Genomic DNA, 15,915 nt, shown 5'->3' with positions numbered 1-15,915 from the left:
CTTTCCCTAACATGTTTGAAATCTGATTTTCTGTACAATGCCGAACTCACACTAGCACCCCAAGGCTCCAGGTTGTGGCTGACACAAACTCTCCAGATTCCTGTCATGTCTCCCAAACAATGAGCTTCTCCTTGTGGGCAAGAATCAACTCTGGGGTAAAATTTAAATGTCAACATGGCAGTTCTCAATCCTATTCCCCTAGTGCTTCTTGTTAAATAGAACTGTGGCAGGTGATCTGGGGAGGTGAAGTCCTCCACACATCTAGATCTTTTTCCTGTATTGATTTTGTGATCTGATCAAGGATGAAATATCTAGTTCTCCTCTCCAGCCAGATGGCACGTGAGATACTGTCACTGTTTAACACCTACATTCCTATCTTCATTTATCATCTTCCAGATGCTCTTGACCATGTCTGTACTGGCAGGTATATGATTGCCATAAGAATATCTTACTTGGACCTTCTGATTTTGTTCTAGACATACTCTTCTTTGGCCATCCAAAGTTGCTGATTTATTACTTGCCACTGATTAAGTATATATATGTTTAATGCCATAAATATTATTTCTGATCCCCTTCCCAATTACACTGTGACTTACTGCCTGTCTGTTACCATTATTCTCAGTGTTGCACATTTCAGTGGTTCTCAGAATATTGTCCCCCAACCATCAGTGTCAGCATCACCTGGGAAATTGTTAGAAAGGCAAATTCTCAGGCCCTGTCCCACCACTGATTCAGAAATCTGGGGGTGGCGCCTGGTGATCTGTGTTTTAATAAGCCTTTCAGGTGCATCCTTTTGATGCTCACTGAAATTTGGGAGCCAAAGAGATATCTGATATTCTAGAAAGCTTACACAACTAGCAAAAGGGAGCATAGGTGTAGTTTCAGTAGGCATCCCTGACCATTGAGCTTACAGGCTTATTTAAGCCAATTTCTTCTTCCCCTTTCATTTCCAGTTTAAACTTTCAATAGTAAGTTTGAACGAATTTCCACCTCCCCTTATTGAATATCTACTCTGCAGGTGCTGTGGGGTATTTTCATGTACAGGAGGAGAAGTAATCCCGGTAGCACAGTAAACTTTGTTTTGGTCTCCCCCCAACCGAGCCTTTTTCTTTTTTTTTTTGCGGCACGTGGTCCTCTCACTTTTGTGGCCCCTCCCGTTGCGGAGCACAGGCTCCGGACGCGCAGGCTCAGCGGCCACGGCTCACGGGCCCAGCCGCTCCGCGGCATGTGGGATCTTCCCGGACCGGGGCACGAACCCGCGTGCCCTGCATCGGCAGGCGGACTCCCAACCACTGCACCACCACGGAAGCCCTAATAGATTTATTTTTTTAGAGCAGTCTTAGGGTTAGAAAAAATTTGAACAGGAAGTACAGAGAGCTCTCCCCACTGCATTATTAACATTTTGCAATAGCATGGTATGCTTGAACCAATATTGATACATTATTATTAAAGTAAAGTTTACATTAGAGCTCACTTTTTGTATTGTACAGTTCTTAGGGTTTCTACAAATGCATGATGTTGTACCTACACTGTATCAGTGGATGTCCACTGATGCAGTATCTTACAGAGCAGTTTCACTGCCCTAAAAATCCCCTGTGCTCTGCCTATTCATCCCTTCCTTCCTACCCCAAACTCCTAGCAACCACTGGTCTTTTTATGGTCTCCATAACTTGGCCTTTTCCAAAATGTCATACAGTTGGAATCCAGGTATTCTCTTTTTTGCAGCTGCAGAAACTAAGAAGAGCTGTGCTCAGGGGTAAAAAGTTGCAGATATACTAAGCTGGAATTCATTTCTGACCTACTGGCTTCAAACCTTGTGTGTGTTTTTATTCAATGTCAAATTTCCTCTCAGATGTCCAAAATTCCTCGTCATTGATTTTTTTTTTTCCTCTCCTGAAATTTGTTTAAATGACTATCGTTGTTATTTCTCCTTCCTGATCCAGTGAAGACAAAGTCGTGGAAGTAGCAGAGGAGGAAGAAGTGGCTGATGTTGAGGAAGAGGAAGCCGAGGATGAAGAGGATGCTGATGAGGTAGAGGAGGAAGCAGAGGAGCCCTATGAAGAGGCCACGGAGAGGACCACCAGCGTCGCCACCACCACGACCACCACCACGGAGTCTGTGGAAGAGGTGGTCCGAGGTAATCCACTGTTCACTTGGATTTTCTTACTTGGGGAAAAGGAAAGCGTCACACCAGAGTTCGAAATTTCTATCCACCCTACCACCATTGCGTCCCCCAGCCAACAATAAAAATTCATAAGAACAGGTTGTCTTGTGCTTGTTGAACTCTTTCTGGTTGAACAAGCAGTCTAGCAGGTCATTTCAAATAACATGAAATGCTGATTTTACAGTCTGTTCTGTGCCTTGTGTATGCTACTTGGTACACTGTTCTGTAAAACTCCACCTAACTGGGGACCATGTCATTTGACAAAGGCTGAGTTAGGCAACCTCCTTGGTATTTTCCTGACAGTGGGTGTTTATTACACTCCACCCACTTTCACATCTAGACTGTGAGGTCCTTGATGTCAAAGACTGGATTTTACTTAATATGATGCAGAGTGCCTGCCTTATAGAAGCTTTTCAATAAATCTTGGTTGAGTGAGTAGTTGCAATTAGATTTCGTTAAAGCAAAAGAAGGCTATTTGGTGAGTATCACATTATTTTTTGCTGTGAAATTTAACTTGGATGACTTGTGTTGCCTTTACAGTATTTTATTGGGGGAAGTGACAGTGAGAGGTAGATGTCGTGTTACTGTCTGAGACTTTCTTTTTCTGTTTCATTAATGCTCCTATTGGAAATGTTGTAAACAGAATGAACTAAAAGACTTCCTTTTTGTCTCCATGAAATAAAAGCAAGGATTCAGTTTACATTAAACAACCAAAGCTAGTGAACTATTGAGTTGCCTTTCTTAAAGCGTATGCATTTGTTTTGCAAATAGTAAAAGATGGTCCTAGGATTAGATTGAATGAGTGTGGACAGAATTATTGTTTTAATGTATTGCAAATACTTTTAAAGTCTATCCACAAATGCTACAACATTGTAGGTCTTTTTCTCACTTTTATTAAAGTAAAATGATTTCTGCTCTGTTGTTAAATTGAAGTTTAAAATGGGCTACTTTATTGCCTCAAGTAGATTCCTGGTGATCATTGTAGTATCTTCTTCCCTTCACTGCATTTTTTATAACTTTATTGAGGTATAATTTACATATAAAATTCATTCACTTTAAATGTATAGGTGTATAATTCAATGGCATTAATAAATTTACCAAATTGTGAAACCATCACCATAATCCAATCTTAGAACATTTTCATCATCCCAGTACGAGCCCTCACACCCATTCACAGTTAATTCTTGTTCTCACTGCCAGCCCCCAGCAACCATTAATCTACTTTATGTCTCTACAGATTTACCTTTTCTAGGCATTTCATATAAGTGAGGTCATACGTAGTCATTTGTGTCTGGCTTCTTTCACTTAACATAGTAGTTTCGAAGTTCTGCATTTCTTTAACTTGTAGCTTTTTTTTTTTTTTTTAATAAATTTATTTATTTATTTTTGGCTGTGTTGGGTCTTCGCTGCTGTGCGCGGGTTTTCTTTAGTTGCAGTGAGCGGGGGCCACTTTTTGTTGCATTGTGCGGGCTTCACTAGTTGTGGCACGTGGGCCCAGCAGTTGTGGCTCACGCGCACTAGAGCGCAGGCTCAGCAGTTGTGGCACACGGGCTTAGCTGCTCTGTGGCACGTGGGATCTTCCCGGACCAGGGCTTGAACCCATGTCCCCTGCCTTGGCAGGCGGATTCCCAGCCACTGTGCCACCAGGGAAGCCCTAACTTGCAGCTTTTAAAACTGAGATTATTCTGAGTTGAACACTCAGGGTTAGCTTAAAATCCACTGAAGGTATCACATATTCTTTCAAAATATACATATAGTACCAGATAGATTGTTTAACTTTATCATTCCCTACGTAATGACAACTTCTAATTCAATTTAGCATGTAGAGTAGATACACATTTAAGTAAATGCACATTTTGTTGGAGGCACTGTTTTTCAGGGTGTTTTTTGTGTACCTCTTGGGACCATTTGTGGCAGATCTGGCTACATGAACTTGTTAGCTTCTATTTTCCTAGCAGGGAAGGACATATTTTACAGGGCTGCTTCTTCTTGAAACCGAAAAGTTGTGTGACTACAAATTATAGCACTAGTATTCTACTGTGGGACTCAAGTTCTTGTGCTCTCCATCAAGATCGCTGTTTGCATAATAATCGTTGTCCAATTATTCAACATTCATTTTTGGAGTACCTCTTTGGAATGAGCCATTTTGCTGGGCTCGGATCAATCATGCGATGAGAATACACAGGATAGCTGACCGTCATGGATATTAAAGTCTAGTAGGAAACATAAGTCAAAGAAATACGAAGTGTGCTGTGAAAACACTACGAGCCCAGGGCCTACTTCAAAGAATAGGAGATTGATCAGGGAAGGGTCTATGAAAAAGATGGCATTTGAAGGGGAACTGGAAGGGCTGGTGGTAGAGCTACTGATGGATTTTCTTGTAGCCTACTTTAGAGTCAGTAGGAATAACAAAACCAATATGATGCCTTGGGAAGGTACGTGGCATGCTTGAGAGACAAGGTTAGTCCAGTTTAAACTAGAGCAGGTAAATCTTCCATAAGAGGGTTACAGGAAATTAGGTTGGGCCTACAATATGGAGACCTTTAATGCCAGGCTGGCAAGTATGGGTATTAACTAAGGGTGATCAATCCAGGACCTGCTATGTGGTACGGATTTTTCTAGTAGAAACAATGAAGAGATTTTGTTTTTATGTTACCGCTATTGAGGGGATGGGTGAACAGGGAGTGACATAATTTATTCAGTATGTGAGAGAATGCCACATAAACTTATGCCTGTAATTCCAAAGCAAGACAGAACTCTCTTGAGATAATATGGTCTTGTTACATTCTGAATAAGTCCAGTTCTTTTTGCTTCAGTTTTTCTCTACATGTAGCATTATTAGGTATTAAGATAGAACATAGAGGGACATATGTGTTTTGCTATTTTTATAGAAAGACAAAGGCAATTAAAAGATAATTTAGAAAAAAATCTCCAAGCTAAAGACTAAAAAAATAAAAGAAACTAGCCTTAAAAGATAAGTTAATAATGCTGATGTCAAGAAGAGCATTAAAAGTGACCTACGAAAGCAAATACCTGATCATTTAGAGGTACCAACTGTTATTGCTAGAGATAGAAGAGCCTTTAATGGGAATCCATGCGTCCATCTAAGACTCCTGAAATGGGCAAAAGCTATGATTGAAGCAAGTCTTTCTGGGAAAGGAGACCTAAGAGGAGAAACATGTTGTGGTATATTGCATCCATGTCAGAGAGTTTTCTGTGTTCCCAGCTAATTCTGATAGAGGAGTAGAAGTTTTTGATGGTAGCATTAAAGCGACCAGTCATCTAGAGCCTTTTCCCTCCACACCCTGGGTGTAGGAGGTGAGTTACAGCTCTTCCCTGATGAAGAACAATGTCAATGCCAATAGGTAATCGCTAACTTTGTAAAACTCTAATTACGAGTAGCCTGCTCCTGTGCTGAGAATAAAAGTTGGAAATGACTTGCGAAGCAGAAAGATTGAAAAGAGGCTTACCCTCTAGAGTCCAGTGTTAATGTTTCAGTGCCCGAGAGAAAATGTGATTTACAACCATACTTAATAATGAATATTCTTCATTACCAACATACTGCCACTGATACGAGTCTTCCTTGTACTTCATAAAAAACAACTCAATAGTTTTGTAACCCATTAAAATTTTGAAAGAAATAGGCAGAGGGAAGAAAAATATAGGACATTCAGCATGCCATATTGTGTTAGAATCATTGATATCAACGTAGAAGATGTCAGTTCTGACTATGTTACTGATTCCAGAGGAGAAAGATTGGATCTGTTGTTTTGACCTAGTGGAATCAGCCAATACCAGTTTGAGTACAATAATAGCATATTTAGACACTTGCTCCTAATTTTCTGTGTTTTGAGAAGGGATTGCACTTCCTAAACCTAAGACATCAAGGTAATCTGTGACTCAATCGTGAATTTTAAACTCCGATTAAACATGAGTATTGTAATAAATGACATAGTCTCTGAGTTAAGCTAGCCAGTTTTGTCCATCCAGAGTAACACTGTTTTTTTCCGTATGTTCATTGATTCAGCAAATACATATTCATTACATCTCTGCTGATGGCTCAGCACTTTGCTGCTGTGGAAGGTGTGGTGAAGAATTGGCTGTTACCGTATTGTGGCAGATCAGCCTGGAATTTCTTGTGTTTGCACCACTCCCCTTGCCCTTTAGGGCAGTGATTCTGTCTGTTAATCCTTGATTAATTTGTGCTGACTGATAGAAATTTTACTTGCCCATTTAAAGCCAAGGGAACTAAAGCTGAGAGAAATTTTTAAAAAATTGTCCATGGTCACAAAGCTGGTAAGTGGTGAAGCCACGATCTGAACCCAGATGGACCAGAGTATTTCTACCACCCTAATGTCAATTTTTTTGTTTTTCCTTTTATATTTAAATACATACTAGTTCAGTTTCACCTGTGTTCCCTTGTAAATGTGTATTCCTTTGCTATAGCATATATTCATCTTACTATTTCACTCTGAGCATTTCCTACATTTTAGAATTCTTATTTAAATAATAATGATATTATTATTATTATTTCAAGCTATGGCCATGGCCCATGTATCTGCAAACTGTGGCCATGGGCTGAAAATGGACTGTCATCTATTTTCTAATCAAAAGGTTTTATTAGACACAACCAATCCCATTTGTTGACATATTATCTATGGCTGCTTTCATGCTACAGAGGTGAACTTGAGTAGTTGCAAAAGACACCATGTGGCCTGCAAAGCTGAAAATATTTACTTTTCAAGCCTTTATAGGAAACCTCTGATACTGATCATTAGAAACATACTAAGAAGTTTTTATATTTCAGATTTTACCATACCAAGTAAATTTCATTAAGGTAGTTTTCATATGGTTAGAGACAGACTAGTAAAGTGTTTAAAAAGAGAATTTTTAATAGTTTTTTGGCTTTGGGCCAGTTACATAACCTTGGTAAGTCAGTCTTTTCATGTGTGTTTTATAGATGCTGATATGATGTTGCATGTTTTTTATAAGAATTACTTTAGATGATTCCTGTTAAGTATTTACCATATAATGCCTGGCACATTCTAAGTGTTCAGTTTGTTTTACAAGGGCAGGCTGCTCAGGGTCAAATCCTGGCTTTACAACCTACTAACTTAGTATATTTGTATCAGTGAAATAACCTTTATGCCTCATTGCTTCCCTCTTGAAAATGGAATTTAATAATACCTACCTAATTTTAACCATTTTGTGAGCAATATATGAAGTAATCCACAGGAAACACTTGGCACTGTTCCTGGTGGACAGTAAGTGCTCAATTAACCTAAGCTACTATAGTTGCCCTGGTTATACACATCATTTTGATCCTCCAGAGAACTAATGTTTACTACTAATTAGGAATGCCAAAGGTAAGCCAACAGACTGTCTTTTTTAATTATAAAAAGCATAAATGTGATGTATCCATTTCTATTGGTATCATAGAGCTGATATTTATGGACATATGTTAAGGAAAAAACCAGCTTAAACTTGGTTTCTTGATTGAAATATCTTTTGTGAATATATTGTATATTTAAGTATCTGCAGTTAAATTTTATATCTGGCTGAAAATTGAACAAGATAATATTAAATGCCACTGCATTTCAAGATGGAGTTTCATTTCTTGAGGGTATTTTAAACCTCTTGGAAGTTCATCTATTAAATGGACAGAGACACCGATAGAGGTCGCACTTTAAGCATACCATATTATGATGAAGTTGAAAAGTTTGATCTAAATGTTGCTTGCCTTGGGCGGGGTGACTGACCTCACAGAATTAAACTATTGCTCTTCTCCCTCTGGTTACCATTAATCTCTAAGAAGCATCATGTGATTTGCTGCTGTACATTCCACCCACGTGGACCAGGCACTCCTAGGTACTGGGCATTGCACCGGTTCCTGAGGGCACAGGGATATGAAGAGGGTGGTTCACTCAGGTTGCTTCCAGACATAGCTGTACACTCAGTCTTGGGGAGAAATCAGTCTCTCTGACCTGGTTGGGGAAGAACTTTGGCACACAGGGAAATGAAAGTGCTCACCCAGGGACAGAAGTTTCCACTAAGCATTGCCAAGAAGTTGTTGTTTGAGTGATTTTTAAAGGAGAATAGGGATTTGCCAGTTAATGGAGCACCAAATAGAACGAATCCAAGAAGTACCATAAATAAATCAGAAGAGCTTGCATTGATCTCAAGGGTAGAGCAAACAGAGCTTAGCCTAATTCTCACGTCTCCGGTGTGACCCGTCTGTAATGAATGTGCCCCTTGCAAAGTATCCCATAATTCACAAATACGATCCTTGCTTATCATTCATATTTAACTTTTCACAAAGTTTGGAGAAAACTGTGAGCTTGACTTGCTGCAGACATGGAGATGTACTCAGCGCCTCATAGGAGCGCACTGGCCCCAAATGAAAATTAAGCTCCATTTTGGGTTTGTGAACAGGGCAAAGGGATAATGGCTGCTCCCTTTGGGGGAAGTCTTTACCTCTCTGTGTTATGACCACAGGCAAGTAAGATCCACTCCTGTTGCTGGACCAGAATGTAGCATCCTTTCTAATGACTTTGAGAGAACTAGTATCAACACTGGGTATAGATGTGACAGGAGGCAGCCTTATTATTTTGTGCCCCATGGTACCACAGCCATTGATTTTGAGGTGTTTGATATATGCTTTGGCAGAGTGAAGCGTGGCATTAACAAGCTTCTTTCCATGTCATTTAATGGTCCCAATTTAGAAAGCCCGCTCAAATCGTTTGCTTAAAATGTAGGAGTGAGAAACAGAGCCATAGAAAAAACTGTGTGTGGTGTGCATATATATATAATTTTCTATTTTTAGTAACAAATTTATTGAAATATAGGTTGCATACCATGGAGTAGAGAAGTCAATGGTTTAGTATATTCACAAAGATCTGCATTGCCACCTAGAAAATTATATTTATGAACTTAATTTTGTTTGAAATTTTACATGGCTAGTAGTGCTTAGTTAGTTTTACCTTCTACACTTTTATTTGTGTCAAGCTTCTTCAATTCAATGTTAGAAAAGGAAATAATCAGCTAAAGGTACTTTAATACAATTATGTCTAAATTTCTTAAAAATAAAAATAAAATTTCCAGCCCAATTCAATTAAAGTCCAGAAACCAGGTTTTTAAAAATTCTAGTCTTTTTTATGCTTTTCCCCAAATCAGTTGCTGTTCAAAAAAATATGCAACTGTTGACAATTGTATGTATTTCCACAGCACAGAGTTTGCAATTAAGAAAAACATCAAACCTAGTAAAACAAATCCAGCAAATGGGAGAACAGTTCATCTAAACATGCATGTCATTTTCAGCTAATTTTTAGCTAATCCATATGTCCGATTGAGTAGGGACTCTGATTCCTTGGGCAGGTAACAGTTGTGTGTTTTAATGGAAATATTTAGTTGCCTTGTAGAAAAATGCTTTCTGGAGTTTTTAAGCAAGGTGGATTTCAACCTAAACACCTTTTTCTCTCAGCCTTGGATCATTTTGCCCCCCTAAAAACTTATCACCTCTTCCAACATCTGACCTTTTGGGATTCTGTTAGTGGAAGAGTAAGAAGTCAGGAGGAAGCAAGACTGAACGAATCTCATACAAAAATGATGTTCAGTGGTATATCTATACAACGGAATATTAGTCAGCCACAAAAAAGAATGAAATAATGCCATTTGCAGCAACATGGATGGACCTAGAGATTATCATACTAAGTGAAGTAAACCAGACAAAGACAAATATCATATGATATCACCTATATGTGGAATCTAAAAAAAAAGATAGAAATGAACTTAGATACAAAACAGAAACAGACTCACAGACATAGAAAACAAACTTACTGCTACCAAAGGCAAAAGCGGGGGTGGCGATGAATTATGAGCTTGAGATTAACATATACACACTACATACATAAAATGGATAACCAATAAGGACATACTGTATGGCACAGGGAACTCTACTTAATATTTTACAATAACTATAAGGGAAAAGAATCTGAAAAAAAAATATATATATATATATGTACGTATAACTGAGTCACTTTGCTGTACACCTGAGACTAAACACAGCATTGTAAATCAACTACACTTGAATAAAATCACATTTTTTTAAACGATGTTCAGGAAACCCCTTTGGCCTTCAAGACAGCAGTGCAAATTTTCAAAACTAGGAGACTCTTGAAACAGTAAAAGGAGTTCAGAATAGTTCACTTTGTTAAAAGTGCACTATATTGAGTTAATAGTGGTAAGACAGTTCCAGTGTTAACTGTGAGGGTGGGGTTGTCTCTGTCCCTTAAATTTACTTATGTTCTTGTTGGGTATAATTTCGGAGAACAGGAATTTCATGCTGCTTGCATGTGACTTTAAGTTCCTGATGTTTCGTGATAGAAGAAACGAACAACCTTGTTGGCTAATTCTTATGATTCTATCTCTTCTGGAGTTTCATAGCATTTGTTACCTGGGATTTCTGACGTGCTGGTGACTGCTGCACAGTAGCTTTGGTCGAGTGATTGGGCGAAATTACTAAAATGCAGCATGAATCTTGGTGTTTACTTGGACTATGTATGGCAGGGTTCCTTGATCTCAGCATTATCGATGTTTTAAGCCGGACAATTCTTTGTTGTGGAGACTGTCCTGTCCATTGTAGGTTGTTTTGCAGGATCCCTGGCTCTACCCACTAGATGTCTGTAGCACCCCCCAGGTGTGACGACCAAAAACGTCTTTAGTCATTGATGCCTGTCCCTTGGGAGGGGATGGGGGCAGGATCTCTCTGGTTGCAAACCACTGGGCTATGACACTGAGGTCGACAGTGATATCTGGCTTTAAATACACAAGCAGAGAAATACCCCTACAATACTGTGTCTCATGTTACTGTCAGTCGTAACACCTCATTCCATGCTTTGCACATTGTAGGTAGCAGTGAACATTTTTTTTATTTGAGAAGAAAAAGTAAAACAAAACATATGCTAAAAAAGTTGATAAGTACTCATTTAGTAAGATAAAAACAGATATTTGATGTGTCATGTACAATCTCATAGTTTATATTTACAGACAAATCAATATACAATTATTATTTTTAAAATATTACGTATGCATATTTGCCATGTAGGCAAATGAGAGGTAGAGGAAAACTGCCGTCTGGGTTTCATTTTTTATTCTTCCACAAGAAATTCACTCTCCCCTGGTCCCCTGTCATAAAATAGCAAATGGTGGTTACCATCCATAGAGCAAACAGGGATACTGCTGTTTTCAGCTGGAAGCCATCCATTCTTTTCTGCTGGGTACCATGACAGGGACGAGTTTAACATGGTGAGGCGGACATGCTCGGTGAACCCCAGAAAGGGACCATCTTTCCAATCCTTGACTCTCATATCTAGAAACATCGTTTTCTTGCAGTAACAGAAATGCCATGTAATTCTTTCTTACAGAGAAGTGGTGCAAAGGAAGCAAATTCCAAACTCAGTGATCTATCCTCGATCTTATGTCAGCTTTCTTAATTATTTTTCCCCAATAAAAATAAAAGCTTTGATATTTCTAGCATTCTGACAAGTTACAAGAACAATATCACTTAAATTTGGGTTTCTGAGAAGTCTGAGTTTTCATAGACTTAAATATGAGTAAGAAAAATATTGTGTTGGTGTTAAATTTAAGGCAGAAATATCAAAGCTGCTTTGATTTTGCATGAGACAGCACTTCAGAGTAAAAGAAATATGTATAGATAATCTCTTAAAATTAAGATTTTGGTATATGTATACATTTGAATCTCTCAGCCCTATTAAAATACGTTATACCCCTCATTTCCCAAATATGTGTACCTTCTTTTAATAAGCTAAAACCTATGCAACTTTTTACTAAGCCTTTCCCACTGGTCTTTTTTAGAAAGTGATTGAATCTTATATATATAGATACTTTTGACATTTTAACTGCATGTAAAAGGTGGGGTTGATCCTGGTGTTTCTCAAACATTAATGCCCATACAAGGGACCTGAAGTTCTTCCTAAACACAGATTCTAAGACAGTAGGTCTGGGGTAGGTCCTGAGTCCCAGGTGATGCCGGTCCTACTGGTCCACTGGCTGGCTACACTTTGAGGAATGGTCTCTAGTATCATTACATGCCCCCATACTGTGCAGATTTAGATTGAGACAGAGTAAGAAACTGAAAAGGAAAATTATTCTTATCTATGGTGGTGAAACTATCATTATCTGTGGTGTCATTGCTCTTACTATAGTATCAAACGTCACCAAGTATGAAAGAATCCTGATAGGTCTACTTACTGAGTAATGTTGTAAAAATTCAACTCTCATGACTGAGCAAATTAGAAAACCCTTACAATTTCCCAAACTATATAATTGTTCCTAGTTTCACCCGTGCCCCTATTTCCTCGCATAGATATGGTATAGCTGACTCCTGCTAGCCTGTAAAAGCTGATTATTCAAGTCCTGAGGAATTTTGTGAGCCACTACCATTGGTAGCTTGAAATACCAATGGTGGGAGTATTTACACCATGGAAGTTGACAAACAGTATAAATCAGAGAGTTTTATTTTTGTGGTTTTCTGGGCACAGTCAGATTTCCCAGCATACCTTACCTCTCAATCAAGAAGAAAAATCTCTTCCTCTTATTTCCAGCAAAGGACATGATATCTTGTCTTATCAGAGTTTAGAGCTTCTTGTAATATTGTGTTGTGCTTCAGACTAACCACAGCTTGATGACAAATAAGTTTATTCCCATAACAAACAGGAAACAAAGGTATTAGGAAAAATAGCAGTGCCCTTTTGTGAATGCTGGTGACCAGCATCACCAACACGAGAGTATGGTTAGTCTAAACACTTTACAAGTACTTTTTCAGGTGGCCTTTTTATAAGTAATCTTTCATCATTGAGAGAAGTGAGAATCAGGCCAGGTGTAACTCAAATGACACATGTACTGGATAGCCTTAGAGAATCAACACAATTCAGTAAAAGGCAAGCCAACTGCAGATATCTTCTAGAGACTTCTGTGACAAATTAGCACCCGTCATTTCATTCTGAGTCAGTGATTTCATTACCATGCACAGCTGTTCCCATCATTTGTTTATATGTTTCAACCCATATTTGGGGCTTAAGTGAGATTTGTCGTAAGACTTTAGTTCAAATTTGCTTGCCTCATTTTACATGCCTCTATTTAGTGAAATAGGATTAGTAGGTAATAAATATCTGATCACTGTTGTTCAATTAGGGGAATTTTCTATTGGACATGTTTTTTTATTACTGTTTGCTATTATTTGCAAGCACATTATAAATATTCTTACCCATTAAAAGCACATGCATCTATTTTTGCAAAAAATATATTCTTAAAAAATAACTGGTTTTCTAGCATGTTGGAATGATTTATTCAGGCTGAAAAGTGAAGTTGTTATAAAACGGCATTTTCATTATTACCAGATTGAACGATTAGGCAGGTAAATCAACATTTATTTGAAATATTAAAGATAAGCATATTTAGTAGGTTTCTGTACTTCTGTTATTGTTTCATTTTATTTTACTGTTAATATTAAACAAGTGATTTGTCACAAGACCAAATTATATTTGTCTTCATACATTTGCCGTTTCTACTCTAGTTTAAAACTCCCAGATATGTCATTTTTAACTTAAATGAAACTTAATTGTGTACATAGTCTTGTATCATAGGGAGAATTATGCTACTTTTTTTGTTTTTTTAAACAATATCAGAATATATAATTCCTAGGTTTCTATAAGTAACTCTCTAGTTTGATTGGTTTGATTATTCAAGTGGTTACTTTCTCAAAATTTGTAAATTTAAACTTTATGCATTCCATATAATGCACGGTTTTATTTCACATACATTCCTATAGTCTTAGAATAATTGAAATTCAGTTATTTAAATGAAATAACAATAGAAAGCTTTACAGTATGAGATTCTTCTTTAGTTAGTGCTTTATTTAAAGCTAAATACTTGCTACTCTATTAGCTCTGCTTTTTAAGAAGGCATTATAATAACTGTACTCTTGAAAATGGGGATTTTCTCCTTATCCTAGTTGCCACTTTCACAGCTGTCTTTATGTCGAAATTTTTTTTTTTTTTTGGTAGTAAGCGGGCCTCTCACTGTTTGTGGCCTCTCCCGTTGCAGAGCACAGGCTCCGGACGCGCAGGCTCAGCGGCCATGGCTTACAGGCCCAGCTGCTCCGCGGCACGTGGGATCTTCCCGGACCGGGGCACAAACCCGTGTCCCCTGCATTGGCAGGCGGACTCTCAACAACTGCGCCACCAGGGAAGCCCTGAAATTTGTTTTTGAAGTGTAAAATTAGCTTTCTAAATTTGGTGGTCCATAAAAAAATTTTGCTCCAATTTGACATCTATTCAGAGTTAATTTTTTTGTGGTTAAGCATTACATTTGGAACAGTGAATTGCATAATCATTTTATAGAATGTAGGAAATATTATATATTTTAATAATATATTAATATTTTAATAAAATATTAAATATTGTATCAATATTGGTATTTTAATAAAATATTAAATATTGTATTTGTATAGTATTGATGTTTAGATAATGGAATTTAGTGTTGAAACCAACACAGATCTCAGTAAGGACCTACCTTAAAAGATATAAAATGCTTAATGCTCTTTTTTTTTTTTTTTTTTTTTTTTGGGCCTCTCACTGCTGTGGCCTCTCCCGTTGCGGAGCACAGGCTCCGGACGCGCAGGCTCAGCGGCCATGGCTCACGGGCCCAGCCGCTCCGCGGCATGTGGGATCCTCCCGGACCGGGGCACGAACCCGTGTCCCCTGCCCCGGCAGGCGGACTCTCAACCACTGCGCCACCAGGGAAGCCCAATGCTCTTTTTTTTTAAGCACATGAACACTTCATACTGTTGTGTATACAGTAGCATTTCAGTTTATTAACTGGTCTTTGTCTTGAAAGGTGAATAGAGCTGTTATAAAAGAAGAGATAAGCCTTCCTTGCCAGAAGAATTCAGCTAGGTGAATATTAGGAAACCTATTTGTGATCTTAAAAGTCTAAGAATTAAATATGAATAAACAAAGATCATAGTTCCTTAGATGTTTAAGTCTTGCCTGTGTTTCTAACTTGAAACATTCGCTTTGAGAAGTATCCCTACTTCAATTCCAGGAAAATTTTCTCCTTCATTATTATATGTAACATTTACTTTGAATAGAAACAAAGGTGGTTTGGAATTCAAAAAATAAAGTTAGCAAATAATTTTTAAATGTTCATCTTTTCATTTATTATTTTAGATTTTGAGAAGAGAATGAAGATGAGAAAAGGAAGCTGCAGTTTTCATTTTCAGATGAATTCTGTTTGAAGTTACAATTATATAAGGTCTAACTTTACATGCTCTACATTTAGTGGATGATTTTGTAAATAATTTTCCACTGGCTGATTATAGTAATGAATATGAAGCATGTTTTTCACTGAATTTTTTCAGTGTTTCCAAAAGATTAGGAAGGAAAACGTTTCTCTATTCAGAAAAATAATAATGTAAACATAAGCATTTGAAATGTCTTGAAAAAATAATAAAATGTCTCGAGATTTCTTTTTCTCTGAATCTAGTCGTGGAGCTTTCAAATTATATATTTCCAGCTTAATTCTTTAAAAATGTTTTACTTTGTTAGGATCTTGATTGGATAGATTTCCTGGTAATTTCTCAGTGCTAGAAAGGAATTTAAAGGAACGTTTCTCAAACTGAAATTTGTAGCCCTTCAGGGAAATTACTCTGAAACGATAAATGATTCAGGGAA

General features: G+C 37.8%; 1 protein-coding gene across 10 annotated transcripts in view; it reads left to right on the top strand.

Annotated features, from left to right (window-relative positions):
* The window catches only part of APP (amyloid beta precursor protein), a 288,182-nt gene that overhangs the window by 162,506 nt on the left and 109,761 nt on the right, over nucleotides 1-15,915 (top strand). For all 10 annotated transcript variants that reach the window (XM_007466499.1, XM_007466500.1, XM_007466495.1 and 7 more), the window contains one exon: nucleotides 1,944-2,137. In XM_007466499.1, coding sequence (XP_007466561.1) covers nucleotides 1,944-2,137 — 194 coding nt within the window. The remainder of the gene's footprint in view (nucleotides 1-1,943; nucleotides 2,138-15,915) is intronic.

Source organism: Lipotes vexillifer, unplaced genomic scaffold (assembly GCF_000442215.2).
Source record: "Lipotes vexillifer unplaced genomic scaffold, Lipotes_vexillifer_v1.1 scaffold340, whole genome shotgun sequence".
Taxonomy (NCBI): Eukaryota; Metazoa; Chordata; class Mammalia; order Artiodactyla; family Lipotidae; genus Lipotes; species Lipotes vexillifer.
This window is presented reverse-complemented; position numbering and strand designations above follow the sequence as displayed.